This window comes from Mesoplodon densirostris, chromosome 9 (assembly GCF_025265405.1).
Source record: "Mesoplodon densirostris isolate mMesDen1 chromosome 9, mMesDen1 primary haplotype, whole genome shotgun sequence".
Taxonomy (NCBI): Eukaryota; Metazoa; Chordata; class Mammalia; order Artiodactyla; family Ziphiidae; genus Mesoplodon; species Mesoplodon densirostris.
In genome coordinates, this window is record NC_082669.1 from 37,442,482 (window position 1) to 37,460,108 (window position 17,627).

The 17,627-nt window shown below is 39.5% G+C and overlaps 1 protein-coding gene across 1 annotated transcript in view; it reads right to left on the reverse strand.

The window, feature by feature from the left end:
- Nucleotides 1-17,627, reverse strand: part of CCDC126 (coiled-coil domain containing 126) — a 50,896-nt gene that overhangs the window by 20,906 nt on the left and 12,363 nt on the right. Inside the window, exon 2 of the mRNA XM_060108464.1 lies at nt 4,485-4,872. Coding sequence (XP_059964447.1) covers nt 4,485-4,722 — 238 coding nt within the window. The 5' untranslated portion in view covers nt 4,723-4,872. The remainder of the gene's footprint in view (nt 1-4,484; nt 4,873-17,627) is intronic.

Genomic DNA, 17,627 nt, shown 5'->3' on the forward strand with positions numbered 1-17,627 from the left:
ATATTTTTGGAGTCCACTTTTTTTTTTTAAGTGTTCAGCAACCACAGTAGATAGTAAAACCAAAACTCTTAAAAGAAAGCAGGATCAGACTTCAGATGGGAAAGCCTGAGGTGTTAAAAGACTGGTGTTGCTGTACATTCAGGTGTAGGAAACCACGTGTCAACTGCAACGTGTTCTATAACAGTCACTGGGCATCAGAACAAGAACCCCCAATTCATTGTTCTAGACAAACCCCAGAATCCAAAAGAGATGTTACATGGGAAGAAACAAAAATCTTCTTTTCTTAGGGAAAACTAAGAATGCTGAGAATAAGACATGACAGTTAGAAATGTTATCTTAAAGAGAAAGCACAAGTTACTGCTCAAGATTTACAGACAGTAATCTTTAGAGTTGAATTGATTTGTTCATGGCCTTTGCAATAGTAACAATTCATTGTAAACTAGCATTTAAAAATATATATTAGCTTATGTTTATTTTACCAACTAGGAAAATCAGGTTAAATAGCTCAAGGGAAGACCATTCAAAAAATATTTTTGAGGGACTAGCCTTTTTGTATAGTAGCAACGAAAGAAATGGTTTTTATAGATGGCTGAAAGTTCAAGTTCTCCAGAACTCATGAAATTCACATCTTATTGTCATTCCAAATTAATGGAGGAAAGGATAGAATTTAAGTAATGAAACTGAAATAACTGGCTACCTAGTTTGGAAAAAAGACCCTGCATCTCTTACTGCTTCCATCAGAAATCTCAACTATATTACAGACATAAATGTTAAAAAAAAAAAAAAAGTAATGTATTAGAATGTAAGTTTTGGAAGAAACATTTTAAGCATACAACTAAACCATAAAAAATGATGTACATGTTTTACCACAGATTTTTAAAAACAATATACCAAGTTGTTAGACAACTGAAAAATCAGAGGAAAAACATTTGCTACGTATACTGACAGCATGAATATCTTTATAAAAAATCAGTCAATTACAAAATTTCCCAGCAGAAAAATTGACAAAGGATACAAACAATTCATTCTCACGTACAAGAAATACAAATAGCCAACAAACAAGAAAGTCTTTCAACCTCTCCTGTAAACAAAGAAATGCAAAAGCAAACAATGAGAAGCCATTTAAAATTAAATAGAATGGGTATACTGGGGAGAAACTGGCACTTTCGGACTTCCCTGGTGGTGCAGTGGTTAAGAATCCGCCTGCCAATGCAGGGGACACAGGTTTGAGCCCTGGTCCAGGAAGATCCCACATGCTGCGGAGCAACTAAGCCCGTGCACCACAACTACTGAGCATACACTCTAGAGCCCGCGAGACACAACTACTGAAGCCCGCGCAGCTAGAGCCCGAGCTCCCCAACAAGAGAAGCCACTGCAATGAGAAGCCTGCGCATCGCAGCAAAGGGTAGCCCCCATTCGCCACAACTAGAGAAAGCCCGAGTGCAGCAATGAAGACCCAATGCAGCCAAAAATAAATAAATAAATAAATAAATCTATTAGAAAGAAAGAAACCAGTACTTTCACTCTGCTGGGAGAATGGTAGTAGGCCGGTAGAGCCACCCTGGAGGGCAATCTGACAAGTGTGTATTAAATTTAACACGCATACCTTCAGCCAAAAAATTCCACCTTGAGGAAATCTATCCTTCTGAAACATTCACACAAACATAAAATGCCCACACATATACTTCATTTATAAAGACACACATATATCACAGCACTAAATCCAGCACACCAGGTTAGCAATAAATTATCCGTTACTACAGGATAAGCAGAAAAAAAGGAATATTTATAAAATGAAACAACGTTAAGTCATTAAAAAGATGAGACAGACCTATCTGTAATAACATGGAAAGATATCTACAACAATTAAGTGAAAACAAATAAGCTGCAAACTAGTATATATAGTACAATCCCATTTTCAAAGTAAAACAATGTGCTTGATGAACAATGTGTCTGCAAACTACGGCTGGTTGGCTGCCTATCTTTGTAAAAAAGTTTTACTGGGGCCTCCCTGGTGGCGCAGTGGTTAAGAGTCCGCCTGCCGATGCAGGGGATACGGGTTCGTGCCCCGGTCTGGGAGGATCCCATATGCCGCGGAGCGGCTGGGCCCGTGAGCCATGGCCGCTGGGCCTGCGCATCCGGAGCCTGTGCTCCGCAACGGGAGAGGCCACAACAGTGAGAGGCCCACATACCGCAAAAAGAAAAAAAAAAAAAAAAGTTTTACTGGAACATAGCCACATTCATTTATTGAAAAGGAGACCACATGACCCACAAAGCTAAAAATATTTACTATTTAGCCCTATAAGAAAAAGTGTGCTATCCCCAATATATGCCAAATTAACTGACATTCTCTCTCTCTGCTCTACTTTTACTTATCTATGTTGTACATTTCTATAACATTTGAATGCTTATAATAATTTTCTTATAATCAGAAATAAGCAAAAAACATTTCAGAGAATTGGTTAAATACCATGTGGCCATTAAATGATGCAGGCATATATTCATTGATATTGAAATATCTCCACCATACATTAAATTTTAAAATACAGTTTATAGAATACCATGTGTATATGAGTCTCATTTTGCTTTTAAAACTGAGTTGTTATACACAGCTGGGCAGCATAGAACAGCTACCTTTTAAAATATCACAGTTATTTTGTTCAAGCGGAAAGAATTTTTTCCCAAGTATTTCTCTTGTCCCAAAAGAATTGCTTCTTCATTGTTTCTACCAGTGTCCTTGGACTAAGCAGAATGCAAAACAATACATCATCTACATGTGTATCTGCCACAAGTACCTCCATCTCCGTTTACACCAACTCCTTCATCTCTAGTCAGCGATATTTGATCCTCAAGAGCCAATGCAGGGGCTTCCCTGGTGGCGCAGTGGTTGAGAGTCCGCCTGCCGATGCAGGGGACACGGGTTCGTGCCCCGGTCCGGGAAGATCCCACATGCCGCGGAGCGGCTGGGCCCGTGAGCCATGGCTGCTGAGCCTGTGCGTCCAGAGCCTGTGCTCCGCAACGGGAGAGGCCACAGCAGTGAGAGGCCCGCGTACCACAAAAAAAAAAAAAAAAAAAGCCAATGCAGACTAACCCTCATCACCTCAAAGACACCATCATAAGTGGGAGAAGAAAAAACAGAAAGTGTCTTGGGCATTCCCAGATAAAGATGGTAAACTCAACCAAGGTACTTAACCTCTGCTGACTGTGGCTACCCTACCAAAATAGTAAAGGTGTTTTTTTCTCTTTTTTTTTAAAAGCATAAATACATGGGGCCAAAACAAAGACAGCAAGAGAGAAGACAACAGCAACAGAACTCCAGAAGCTGGAAAGCATATGGATGAGTGTTAACTGATTTAGCAGACCTGAAAAAGTTGGATATTAAAAGAGAAACCAAAAAGAAATTGAAAAAATAAGAAAAATCAAACAGCAATTCATTTTTCTCCACAGAAACCCAACCCTAAAAGGCCCAGAAATAGCTGCACCAGGTACCAATGAAAACAGGGTGAAAAGGGGACCAAAAACAGAAGGACTGGGTGAAAATTTATCTATAAAGCAATTTGATTTCTAAACTGTCTTTACTACTCCAAGCTAAACAACAGCCTCTCCACCATTGCAGAAAATCTGAGATGTGTTTTTGGAAACCAGTAAAACATTTAAGGGCCTGGGCACCAAACTGAAAACTGGGGGACTAAGTGAAATTCACATAGTGAGTGCTGAGGCTACCCCTCCTCCCCCACCCCTTTCCTCCCATTCAGATCCCACACACTTGGAGGCATATACATCCTGAAAGAGACTGGAAGTCCTTCTCTAGAGAATCTGACCAGCTCAAGAGAAAAGACCTAAATATACTAATATATACCAAAAAAACAGACACTGATACTATGTAATAAAGAATTTGACTGGCCTTTGTCCCAGGTTCCTGGGAGGTAGCCTCTAAATGCCTGTAAGTTACTGACTGATTGTCTTTGCTTTTCATGCTGGGCCCCTAGATAGGCTGTGCTGAGATAACTCAGAATGGGGGTTCTCCATGTCAGAAGGACCAACCCTGCGATTAGAGGGTTACGGCTTTTCAGCTGGGGGAGGCAGGGGAGACGGGGAAATTGAGTTCAACCAAGTGGCTAATGATTCAATCATATCTACACAATGAAACATCAATAAAAATACTGATTATGTAGAAAAAAGTCATTATTTTAGAGATACATATGGAAATATCTAGCAGTGAAATGTCATAATTTTTAATTTAAATATTCTCCCAAAATTGGAGAAAACAAATATTGCAAGAGTTAAAATCTAAGTGATGGATATATGGGTATTTATCGTGTTTCTATTTTTCAGTACATTTGAAATCTTTCATAATAAAAAGTCAAGATAAAATTACTTTGAGAACACCTGTGCATGAAGTAGTGAGTTGGGTTTCCATGACTATCTTTAAATGGGGACAGGATGAAGAGGAGAAAACTAGGAATATTCTACCATTATCTTACCATATCCTGCCATAGAAGCGCCATTCTCGACATCCACTGTGTTCTTATTTTCCTCTGCTAGAGCTTTAACGTATCTTTTGCTTAAATCTAGTATTTGTTCACGTAACTTGACACTGCTTTGATGTCTTGGTTGTTGAAAAGTATAGTGCAGTAACATCAATCCCCAAATGAGTCCAAATATAAGCAACAGTAAACTCAATTTCTGGGACATATTTTTTCTTGAGATTGTAAAAATCATTTCTGATGAAGCAAACAGACTCAATTGAAAAATGGTAACTAGAGGCAAGCCACCAAACACAATCAAGACTTGTGAAAGAAAGAAAAAAATCTCCTCCTCTAATGTATATTCTTCATCTTCAGCAAGGTTGCCTCCAACTCTCAATTAACTCTGTAAAATTGAGAAGAAAAAAGGTGATTAGTCTTAACCTACATCAGTAACAGAACAGACAATGATAGATAAGAAGAGATTCTATAAACAGTTTTTATTTGGAACTGTATCATCTTCTTTGATAACTTTCTCTACCATTAAATAAACTTCTGGGTCTTTTATCAGCTCCATTTACACAGCTCTTCAACAATTTAAACTAGAAATAAATGTCAATTCATTAAAACTACCTGAAAGAAATGCCACCATGGTCACAAAATTCTTTGAATGACTTCTTATCATTTGTAACTAAAACTATGGATATATAAGATTTATAGCAGATCTCAGCCCATTCAAATACAGGTCACCAACCTAAATGTGTAAAAGCAATTCCTCCTCCTCCTCCTTTAAAAAGAAAAAAGAGGTTGATGCCAAAATGAAAGTAAGAAATAAGGAAAGGTGAAACAGACTGGAAGATGAAAAAGGTTGTCTGACTTAAAAAAAAAAAACCCACAATATAAATAAGAATGCCAGTATTTGAAAATGTCACTAGAAAATACTACTAATGGCAATGAGATCAACTTAAAAAGCATCCAATCTAAGTTGAAAAATAAGTTGTAATTTCTAAGTTCACACTTTTAAGTTTATACCAGACATGACATGTGCTAAAACAGGTAGAAATTTTTTTTTACCTTTCCAAATTTACAATTCTAAATTTTAAATAATGCAGGTATTTTTTGTAACTTATAAAATTTTATAATTTTTATAATTTAAGGAAAAATTGAAAGGTTATACTCAGTTTTTTAAAAAAGAGAAAGGTAATGACAATCATGGAATCTTCAAACACCTGGACAGTAACAATGTGCATGAATCACCAAAGTGTCCAGTGAAGAAAACTCTTCAATTACGTCTAATGGAGTAAAATTCGTTAGGAAGAAATATACCTGGAGTCAAAAAGTAAGCGCATTTAACAGCTTAATGAAAATAATCTTAAGAACTTTTTAACTTCCTAGAGTAGTATGGTCAAATAAAACATACTAATTCTAACCCACTTAATAGGGTATAATCAGTGAACTAAAAAAGTCTAGTTTGAGAATAATAAGACTAGAAATGAATACAGTATCAATAAGGGTGAAGCACTCAATCATTTTCAACACATATTTAATGAGCCAGCATATATGTTAGGCAGTAGGAAAAGCATGTTTTGCCCTAGAAATTTGCTTTCCAGCATAGGTGCTTTCAAACCTTTTTAAAAATAAAACAGAAAGTATTTACTCAATAATCTTATGCAAAATATCAAAACACAAAATACATACAATCAAAGCTTCTCTAGCAGATGCATGTGTGCTGAGGTATGTGTAAGTGGGGGACCTCCTGCCCTGCCAATACTTGTTCAGAAAATGACCACTCTTACTTTCCCCCACCCGGTTACCTAGTCCCCGACATGCATCTAATAAATCCTGGAGCTCCAAGGTCTGAAGAACACCAATCTACTCTTGATGAAGTGTACACATCCTGCCAAACCTCACTACCAGCATGACTACACCACTAACTGGGTATATTAATTACTATGGTAAACTAATAACAGTATTAAAAATTAGGAATTAACTCATTTTCTAATTTTCTTCCACTTCTGCTTTTTTCTTTAGTTACCATGCACACGATAAATCCCCTCAGATCTCATGGAAACAAAACCATTAATATCAATACTGGATTTTACTAAACTTTGCTTAGCAAAGTAAGGTAAACATTACCTAATATCTTTTTCTACAAAGATTTTTACATTTGAGTTCAGAAAGTAGAAATTCTGGATTCTCAAGTAAATTTTTAAAACATTATTTGATACATGTATGTTAAATGTATTCTTTTATAAATCTTTACAGGCTCCTATGTCTTTTCAAGTTTGACCTGAGTGCTAGGTTATCTGACCCAGCACCCAGTGTAAAAATCAACTGGGAATCTGTCCTGAAGCAGTCAGAACAGGGTTCTAAAGGTGGCATGGCAACAAAGCCAGAAAAGTGACATCACCAGAGAACTGAGAACATAGACTTGAAGGTATTTTGGCAAATGAAGGTTAAAATGACAGCTGAGAAAGCTCTAGGTTACTATACCTATCCAAGACCAAAAAGGGAGAGACTGAAAGCCAGAAGGACAGAGCATACTTCAATTAAATAACATCAACAATCATTACTACAATCACTTACTTTACCAGACTCTGCTCTAAGCTCTTTACATGAATTAACTTATTTAATCTTCACAACATCCCACACTAATATTCTCACTTCAACAGGTGAAAACACTGAAGCGAAGAGACATTAAATAACTTGCCCAAGGTCCAACAACTAGATACCGTTGAGAAAGAGGATTCAAAGCTCAGGCTCTTAACCACTGCCCCTCTTTTACGGCAATGGCAATACAACAGGAGAAGCAGAAACTGCAGCGGTGAACGAGTGCTGAGTCCTTATCATGGGCCTAGCTCTGAAATAAGCACTTCACAAAGGTTACTTCATTTAGTATTTGCATAACCTCAAAAGAAAAATGTTGTTGTTATTCCCACTTTAGAGATGATTAAATTAAGGCTTCGTTTGAGTGGTTAGCCTGCCTAAGATTTTTGGCCAGGTCCACTGACTTCACCTGCCCAAACTTTGGCAAGGGCTACAAGTCCACAAATTCGGAATCTCCATCTCCATTCAGGGTCTCTCCTTTCCTTTAAAAGGGTCCTTAAAACCCAGTCCTATTAGAACTCCTAGGTTTTACAAAACTCTACAAAAGTGACAACTCTCCAAACTGTAAATGGCATTAGGCAGAGAACAGGAGATTCGTGGGTAAGGAAGCAGGGGTGGCTAGTGGAGGAAAACAGTCAAACAGGGAGCCTGACGGTAAGAGGTAAAATCCTTCCAAGTAGGTACAAGATTAAGAATGACAGGCTGCTCACCATTATGAACACAAACTTTGCTTAACGTGTGAGTGGCAGGACCAAAACCAGACACAGAGAGAAAACACTGGTAGTGGACAAGGCAGAAGCACAGCTGAGGAGGACATGCCCCCAAAGTAATAAATCCCAGGGAACAAGGAGGCATAGTTTAAACCTAGTGTTTCTCAGTGTGAGGGACCCAAAGATCTAACCTGCAAACATTAAATAAAGAGCCCCTTATTGCTCTATACTGATTGTATATTACCCAACTGTACCATCAGATTCAGAAAAGAGGCTTTCATGAAAGGTCTTCATAGGCTTGACCCTATATGGAATGTGTCTGCTCACCACTGCCCTCAACAAAATTAAAGCAGGCCACCGCAGAAGGAAGTCAGGAACTTTTATAGGGACTCTACAGTAAGAAATTTACATGCTTTGTATCAATAACTTGCTTGTGTTCCTTATGTGTTTTTCTCTGGAGATGAGTAAAATACTTACTATGAAAAGGGTTTGACTTTGGGAATAGCAAAGAGGTGAGAAGTTGGGAGCAATTAACCCCATGCAATATTAGAGAACTACAAAAGGACACCAAGGAATAAAGTGAGTGTGGGAGCTACCAGGAAGAAAGGAGAGCCTGGAGCCTTCTCTAAATTGAAAAGATGGCCCAGAGCCAGCCTATTGCAAAGAGCTGAGCAGTTCAATGGCCCATGAGGATTCTCTGCTGTGACACAAGACAACCTGAAAACTGTTCTACCTAAGGGTTCACTTCCACAAGCAATTCCAAGCAAGCCCAGTAGAGGTGAGTAAAATTCCAAAAAGGATACAATTCTGCCTTTGGTCTCTTCTCAGGAAATGCTTCACATTAAAACCGCCTGGAGAGTTTTGTTGCGTTTTTTTTTTTAATCCCGATGCTGGGTCACACCCCATATCAATTAAATTAGAATGCCTGGAGCTCAGAGCCACGCATCAGTATTTTTTGAAGAGCCCTATTTTATTCCAGTGTGCAGCAAAGTTTGTCCAAATCGCAAATTGCTTCATTAAACAGCAATGATAGCTACAGGAAGGGCCACTAATTTCAATGTTACAAGTCAGTTCATCAGGTATGACACAGGATTCCTACCTGTGCCTACCTATAATGACTTTGAAGGGGAAGCAGTTAGAGAGAGAGAAAACAAGGGATCTCTGTTGGAACACAAGTCATTCCTGCCAGGGTGGGCTAGGCCCTGCATTTACTAGGCAGGGGTTGGGGTGGACTGAATAGAAAGCAATTTCCACTGGGACCACTTCAGTCCCTAGGATTAACATGGATATACTATTCTGTTCTCTAAGAGATATTTCTGTGGTTTCGTACAGAAAACAAGCAGACAAGAAGTTTTTGAATTCTTTAGCAACTAAAGGTAATGTACTTTAGTGCTTTTAAAGAGAAATAATTCTTAGACTCAATCTTTAGGAAGGAGAAAGAAAAGGGAAAGTTCAATATCTCTCCTTTCTGTGCAATGTTCAAAGTTGCAAATGGCATAGAACATGCACTTTGAACCTCCCCAGTTTTTCTTTGTGTTTCAAGTACTGGTCCAGCTCCTGGAAGGCCACCTAGATCAGGATGGAGACAATAACTAGAAGCCTAAAAGGCCTACACTGTCAATGAGAACTTATGGCTACCATCCAGCAGATTATTTATTAAAGTTCTTCCTCCACCAAAATAGTCTAAAATCCAAAAACTTTTAAATCCTAACTTCTAGGCCACTATATTAATTTCCTACTAATCACTTAAAAAAATAAAACTTCAAATATGTCCCAAGTAACAACTGGAGTTTTTAAAGGCAAAAATAAAATCATTATTGAAACAGAGCAAGACCCTGTGTGGGTCTCCTGGGTACAAATCCTTTCTGTGTCCCGTTTCTTGTTTTTAGGAAATAGGCTTCATTCAGCCTCCTAGACCTTCCCTGAGTTCCAAAGGACATATTCAAACAGTTGCTAATTAGGGAAGTGAGAGAATGCAGAAACAAAAGAGCAGTCAAGGGCCTCCCTGGTGGCGCAAGTGGTTGAGAGTCCGCCTGCCGATGCAGGGGATACGGGTTCGTGCCCCGGTCTGGGAGGATCCCATATGCCGCGGAGCGGCTGGGCCCGTGAGCCATGGCCGCTGAGCCTGCGCGTCCGGAGCCTGCGCGTCCGGAGCCTGTGCTCCGCAACGGGGGAGGCAACAACAGTGAGAGGCCCGCATACCGAAAAAAATAAAATAAAATAAAATAAAAAAAAGAAAAAAGAGGTTGATGCCAAAATGAAAGTAAGAAATAAGGAAAGGTGAAACAGACTGGAAGATGAAAAAGGTTGTCTGACTTTAAAAAAAAAAACCCACAATATAAATAAGAATGCCAGTATTTGAAAATGTCACTAGAAAATACTACTAATGGCAATGAGATCAACTTAAAAAGCATCCAATCTAAGTTGAAAAATAAGTTGTAATTTCTAAGTTCACACATTTAAGTTTATACCAGTCATGACATGTGCTAAAACAGGTAGAAATTTTTTTTTACCTTTCCAAATTTACAATTCTAAATTTTAAATAATGCAGGTATTTTTTGTAACTTATAAAATTTTATAATTTTTATAATTTAAGGAAAAATTGAAAGGTTATACTCAGTTTTTTAAAAAAGAGAAAGGTAATGACAATCATGGAATCTTCAAACACCTGGACAGTAACAATGTGCATGAATCACCAAAGTGTCCAGTGAAGAAAACTCTTCAATTACATCTAATGGAGTAAAATTCGTTAGGAAGAAATATACCTGGAGTCAAAAAGTAAGCGCATTTAACAGCTTAATGAAAATAATCTTAAGAACTTTTTAACTTCCTAGAGTAGTATGGTCAAATAAAACATACTAATTCTAATCCACTTAATAGGGTATAATCAGTGAACTAAAAAAGTCTAGTTTGAGAATAATAAGACTAGAAATGAATACAGTATCAATAAGGGTGAAGCACTCAATCATTTTCAACACATATTTAATGAGCCAGCATATATGTTAGGCAGTAGGAAAAGCATGTTTTGCCCTAGAAATTTGCTTTCCAGCATAGGTGCTTTCAAACCTTTTTAAAAATAAAACAGAAAGTATTTACTCAATAATCTTATGCAAAATATCAAAACACAAAATACATACAATCAAAGCTTCTCTAGCAGATGCATGTGTGCTGAGGTATGTGTAAGTGGGGGACCTCCTGCCCTGCCAATACTTGTTCAGAAAATGACCACTCTTACTTTCCCCCACCTGGCTACCTAGTCCCCGACATGCATCTAATAAATCCTGGAGCTCCAAGGTCTGAAGAACACCAATCTACTCTTGATGAAGTGTACACATCCTGCCAAACCTCACTACCAGCATGACTACACCACTAACTGGGTATATTAATTACTATGGTAAACTAATAACAGTATTAAAAATTAGGAATTAACTCATTTTCTAATTTTCTTCCACTTCTGCTTTTTTGTTTAGTTACCATGCACACGATAAATCCCCTCAGATCTCATGGAAACAAAACCATTAATATCAATACTGGATTTTACTAAACTTTGCTTAGCAAAGTAAGGTAAACATTACCTAATATCTTTTTCTACAAAGATTTTTACATTTGAGTTCAGAAAGTAGAAATTCTGGATTCTCAAGTAAATTTTTAAAACATTATTTGATACATGTATGTTAAATGTATTCTTTTATAAATCTTTACAGGCTCCTATGTCTTTTCAAGTTTGACCTGAGTGCTAGATTATCTGACCCAGCACCCAGTGTAAAAATCAACTGGGAATCTGTCCTGAAGCAGTCAGAACAGGGTTCTAAAGGTGGCATGGCAACAAAGCCAGAAAAGTGACATCACCAGAGAACTGAGAACATAGACTTGAAGGTATTTTGGCAAATGAAGGTTAAAATGACAGCTGAGAAAGCTCTAGGTTACTATACCTATCCAAGACCAAAAAGGGAGAGACTGAAAGCCAGAAGGACAGAGCATACTTCAATTAAATAACATCAACAATCATTACTACAATCACTTACTTTACCAGACTCTGCTCTAAGCTCTTTACATGAATTAACTTATTTAATCTTCACAACATCCCACACTAATATTCTCACTTCAACAGGTGAAAACACTGAAGCGAAGAGACATTAAATAACTTGCCCAAGGTCCAACAACTAGATACCGTTGAGAAAGAGGATTCCAAGCTCAGGCTCTTAACCACTGCCCCTCTTTTACAGCAATGGCAATACAACAGGAGAAGCAGAAACTGCAGCGGTGAACGAGTGCTGAGTCCTTATCATGGGCCTAGCTCTGAAATAAGCACTTCACAAAGGTTACTTCATTTAGTATTTGCATAACCTCAAAAGAAAAATGTTGTTGTTATTCCCACTTTAGAGATGATTAAATTAAGGCTTCGTTTGAGTGGTTAGCCTGCCTAAGATTTTTAGCCAGGTCCACTGACTTCACCTGCCCAAACTTTGGCAAGGGCTACAAGTCCACAAATTCGGAATCTCCATCTCCATTCAGGGTCTCTCCTTTCCTTTAAAAGGGTCCTTAAAACCCAGTCCTATTAGAACTCCTAGGTTTTACAAAACTCTACAAAAGTGACAACTCTCCAAACTGTAAATGGCATTAGGCAGAGAACAGGAGATTCGTGGGTAAGGAAGCAGGGGTGGCTAGTGGAGGAAAACAGTCAAACAGGGAGCCTGACGGTAAGAGGTAAAATCCTTCCAAGTAGGTACAAGATTAAGAATGACAGGCTGCTCACCATTATGAACACAAACTTTGCTTAACGTGTGAGTGGCAGGACCAAAACCAGACACAGAGAGAAAACACTGGTAGTGGACAAGGCAGAAGCACAGCTGAGGAGGACATGCCCCCAAAGTAATAAATCCCAGGGAACAAGGAGGCCTAGTTTAAACCTAGTGTTTCTCAGTGTGAGGGACCCAAAGATCTAACCTGCAAACATTAAATAAAGAGCCCCTTATTGCTCTATACTGATTGTATATTACCCAACTGTACCATCAGATTCAGAAAAGAGGCTTTCATGAAAGGTCTTCATAGGCTTGACTCTATATGGAATGTGTCTGCTCACCACTGCCCTCAACAAAATTAAAGCAGGCCACCACAGAAGGAAATCAGGAACTTTTATAGGGACTCTACAGTAAGAAATTTACATGCTTTGTATCAATAACTTGCTTGTGTTCCTTATGTGTTTTTCTGTGGAGATGAGTAAAATATTTACTATGAAAAGGGTTTGACTTTGGGAATAGCAAAGAGGTGAGAAGTTGGGAGCAATTAACCCCATGCAATATTAGAGAACTACAAAAGGACACCAAGGAATAAAGTGAGTGTGGGAGCTACCAGGAAGAAAGGAGAGCCTGGAGCCTTCTCTAAATTGAAAAGATGGCCCAGAGCCAGCCTATTGCAAAGAGCTGAGCAGTTCAATGGCCCATGAGGATTCTCTGCTGTGACACAAGACAACCTGAAAACTGTTCTACCTAAGGGTTCACTTCCACAAGCAATTCCAAGCAAGCCCAGCAGAGGTGAGTAAAATTCCAAAAAGGATACAATTCTGCCTTTGGTCTCTTCTCAGGGAATGCTTCACATTAAAACCGCCTGGAGAGTTTTGTTGCGTTTTTTTTTTTTTAATCCCGATGCTGGGTCACACCCCATATCAATTAAATTAGAATGCCTGGAGCTCAGAGCCACGCATCAGTATTTTTTGAAGAGCCCTATTTTATTCCAGTGTGCAGCAAAGTTTGTCCAAATCGCAAATTGCTTCATTAAACAGCAATGATAGCTACAGGAAGGGCCACTAATTTCAATGTTACAAGTCAGTTCATCAGGTATGACACAGGATTCCTACCTGTGCCTACCTATAATGACTTTGAAGGGGAAGCGGTTAGAGAGAGAGAAAACAAGGGATCTCTGCTGGAACACAAGTCATTCCTGCCAGGGTGGACTAGGCCCTGCATTTACTAGGCAGGGGTTGGGGTGGACTGAATAGAAAGCAATTTCCACTGGGACCACTTCAGTCCCTAGGATTAACATGGATATACTATTCTGTTCTCTAAGAGATATTTCTGTGGTTTCGTACAGAAAAAAAGCAGACAAGAAGTTTCTGAATTCTTTAGCAACTAAAGGTAATGTACTTTAGTGCTTTTAAAGAGAAATAATTCTTAGACTCAATCTTTAGGAAGGAGAAAGAAAAGGGAAAGTTCAATATCTCTCCTTTCTGTGCAATGTTCAAAGTTGCAAATGGCATAGAACATGCACTTTGAACCTCCCCAGTTTTTCTTTGTGTTTCAAGTACTGGTCCAGCTCCTGGAAGGCCACCTAGATCAGGATGGAGACAATAACTAGAAGCCTAAAAGGCCTACACTGTCAATGAGAACTGGATGGCTACCATCCAGCAGATTATTTATTAGAGTTATTCCTCCACCAAAATAGTCTAAAATCCAAAAACTTTTAAATCCTAACTTCTAGGCCACTATATTAATTTCCTACTAATCACTTAAAAAAATAAAACTTCAAATATGTCCCAAGTAACAACTGGAGTTTTTAAAGGCAAAAATAAAATCATTATTGAAACAGAGCAAGACCCTGTGTGGGTCTCCTGGGTACAAATCCTTTCTGTGTCCCGTTTCTTGTTTTTAGGAAATAGGCTTCATTCAGCCTCCTAGACCTTCCCTGAGTTCCAAAGGACATATTCAAACAGTTGCTAATTAGGGAAGTGAGAGAATGCAGAAACAAAAGAGCAGTCAAGAAACCATAGTGCAGTAATAGGGCAAGGTTCTGGTTCCTCCCCAAGGAATGAACGTAACACACCTCTGAGTTCTTCTTCAGGAACTGAAGTCCCCACCCAGTTGGAAGACAGTAACTTCAGTCTGAGCACAAAATTCGTGGAAGACCACCCTGTTACCTCACCCCCAACCAATCAGAAGAAAGTCACACACCACACAGCTCTCACCCTAAATTTTGCCTATAAAAACTTCTCCCTGGGCTTCCGTGATGGTACAGTGGTTAAGAGTCCACCTGTCAATGGAGGGGACAGGGGTTCCAGCCGTGGTCCGGGAAGATCCCACATGCCGCGGAGCAACTAAGCCCGTGTGCCACAACTACTGAGCCCACGCTCTAGGGCCCACAAGCCACAACTACTGAGCCCACATGCCTAGAGCCCATGCTCTGCAACAAGAGAAGCCACAGCAATGAGAAGCCCGCACACTGCAACGGCGACCCAACACAACCAAAAATTAATTAAGTAATTTTTAAAAAAATTCCTCTGGGCCTCCCTGGTGGCGCAAGTGGTTGAGAGTCCGCCTGCCGATGCAGGGGATACGGGTTCGTGCCCCGGTCTGGGAGGATCCCATATGCCGCGGAGCGGCTGGGCCCGTGAGCCATGGCCGCTGAGCCTGCGCGTCCGGAGCCTGTGCTCCGCGACGGGGGAGGCCACAACAGTGAGAGGCCCGCATACCGCAAAAAAAAAAAAAAAAAAATTCCTCCATGTCTTAAAAAAGAAAAAAAAAAAAAAAAAAAAACTTCTCCCTGAAAACAGGCTTTTTGTGTATTAGCTGTCCCAGACTCCTTCTATGGCTCCTTACAATAAACACTGTGCTTCCCCTTCCAACAACCCAGCGTCAGCAGACTGGCTTGGCTTTACTGCACACAGGCGGACCCGAGTTTTGGTTCAGTAAATTTATCACCTACATCATCATTATTATTTTGACCTAAGAGAGACTTCTGAATATTTTTTAGGATTCCCAGGGGAAATTTCTCATCCTGAGGCAGGAGATAGATGGGCCCCAGGCTGAACAGTTTCTCCCCTGTGGACAGAAACTCCATAAAAGCAGGATGAGAGGAGGCTGGGCCCTGCCCAGATAAAGGATGAAAGACCATATATTCCTCATTCTCAAAGTCAAGGAGATTTCCCTGACTACACATGAGCAGAAAGGCTCCTTGGAGGTCAAAAAAGGAGGGGGCACCACCCCATAGTGATATCAATACCCATAGGCCTCTTAGCTAGAATCCACCTTGGCTAAGAGATGTGCATGCACACAGGGGAGGACCCTGAGATATACCTAATATGGACTCAGAACCAGGCAAAGCAAGATGACTGGCCAAAGGAAACCCAGAAGAAATGCCCCATAAAAGTGATTCAAACTGCCACGAGGGCATGACTCTCTCTCTGAGCCCACCCATGTGTCTACCCACATACATTGTACTCTTTTTCCTCCTAATAAACACTTTACTTGCTTCACTACTTTCCATCTCTATGTGGAAATTCATTTCTACACAGCTGACAGGCCAGGGCCTTGTCACCGGCCACTGGTCCCTGGTGGTCCGGTGGCTAGGATTCAGCGCTCTCACTGCCGCTGCCCGACCTCAATCTCCGGCCAGGAACCGAAATCCTGCTTCAAGCCACTGTAGGCCAAGGCCATCCAAGATCAATCCAACTGCAGAAATTACAAAAGAAATTACACACCGAAATAGAGACACAGATGTAGAGAACAAACGTATGGACACCAAGAGGTAAAGCGAGGTGGGGGGGATGAATTGGGAGATTGGGATTGACATATATACACTAAAATGTATAAAACACATAACTAATAAGAACCTGCTGTATAGCACAGGGAACTCCACTTTGCTGTACAGTAGAAACTAACACAACATTGTAAAACAACTATACCCCAATAAAAAATAATAATAATAAATAAATTAATTAAATTACATTAAACAAGTAGGTCACATACCTACTAAATATTTAAGGGAAAAAAAAAAAAGAAATTACACACCATGTGGCCCAAAGGTAGAAGAATTAAGGAGAGGAGACACACTTAAAATGAAGTATCTGTAGAGGGGTAGATCTGAAGAAGGGCAATAGAGTGTGGTCCAAGTACCATCATCTCCAATTGAATTCCTGCAGCTGCTCCTCAAGTGGTTTCCCAGATTCCTCTCCAACCCCACTTCAAGCCACTGTCCTCAGAGCAAAACAAGTCATGATTTGAATAGTCACAATTTAAATGTCTCCAAAGGAGATATGCAAATTGTCAATAAGCACACGAAAAGATGCTCAAATCACTAATCCTTAGGGAAATGCAAATTAAAACCACAATGAAATACCACTTCACACCCATCAGGATGGCTATGAAGGGCACCAGCACATGCCAACCCAAAATATGCCACTTTGGTATAAGGATTATTTTGAGCTGAAGATAACTGAGAAATAGCAGACACAGGAAGGCCTCCCTGTACTCCCCTTTTCTACCTAAAAGCAAGACATGAATTACCTATGAGAAAGGTGAGAACATTCTTATCACAGGAGACAAGGCACGGATGCTGAGATAAATCTGAACAAATACACCTTACTAAAACAAACCTTATCTTCCATTAGTTTCCCCCATTCATTCACCTTCCCACAATTTACTACTTCCAGAAGCTGACTCCTTTTCCTTTGTCTTGTCACATTTCCACAATTTATGGCTCTTTGTTTAAATGGTATATAAGCTCTCAGCACTAACTGCTTCTTTGGAGCTTTCATTTCATTTTTGTGATGACCACCATTTGCACATGAAATAAACCTTTTTCTCCACTTAATCGATCTTTTGTCAGTTTAGTTTGCAGAGCCCTGGGCACTGAACCTAAGAAGGTAGATGAAAAGGTTTTTTCCTTCCCCTACAGCAATTATTAAAAAAACAAAATCAAAAACAACTATTAGTACAGTTGTGGAGAAATTGAAACTCTTACGCATTGCTGTTGGGAATACAAAATGGTGCAGGTGCTGTGGAAAACAGTATGGCAGTTCTTAAAAAAATTAAACACAGAATTACTATTTGACCCAGCTATTCCACTTCTG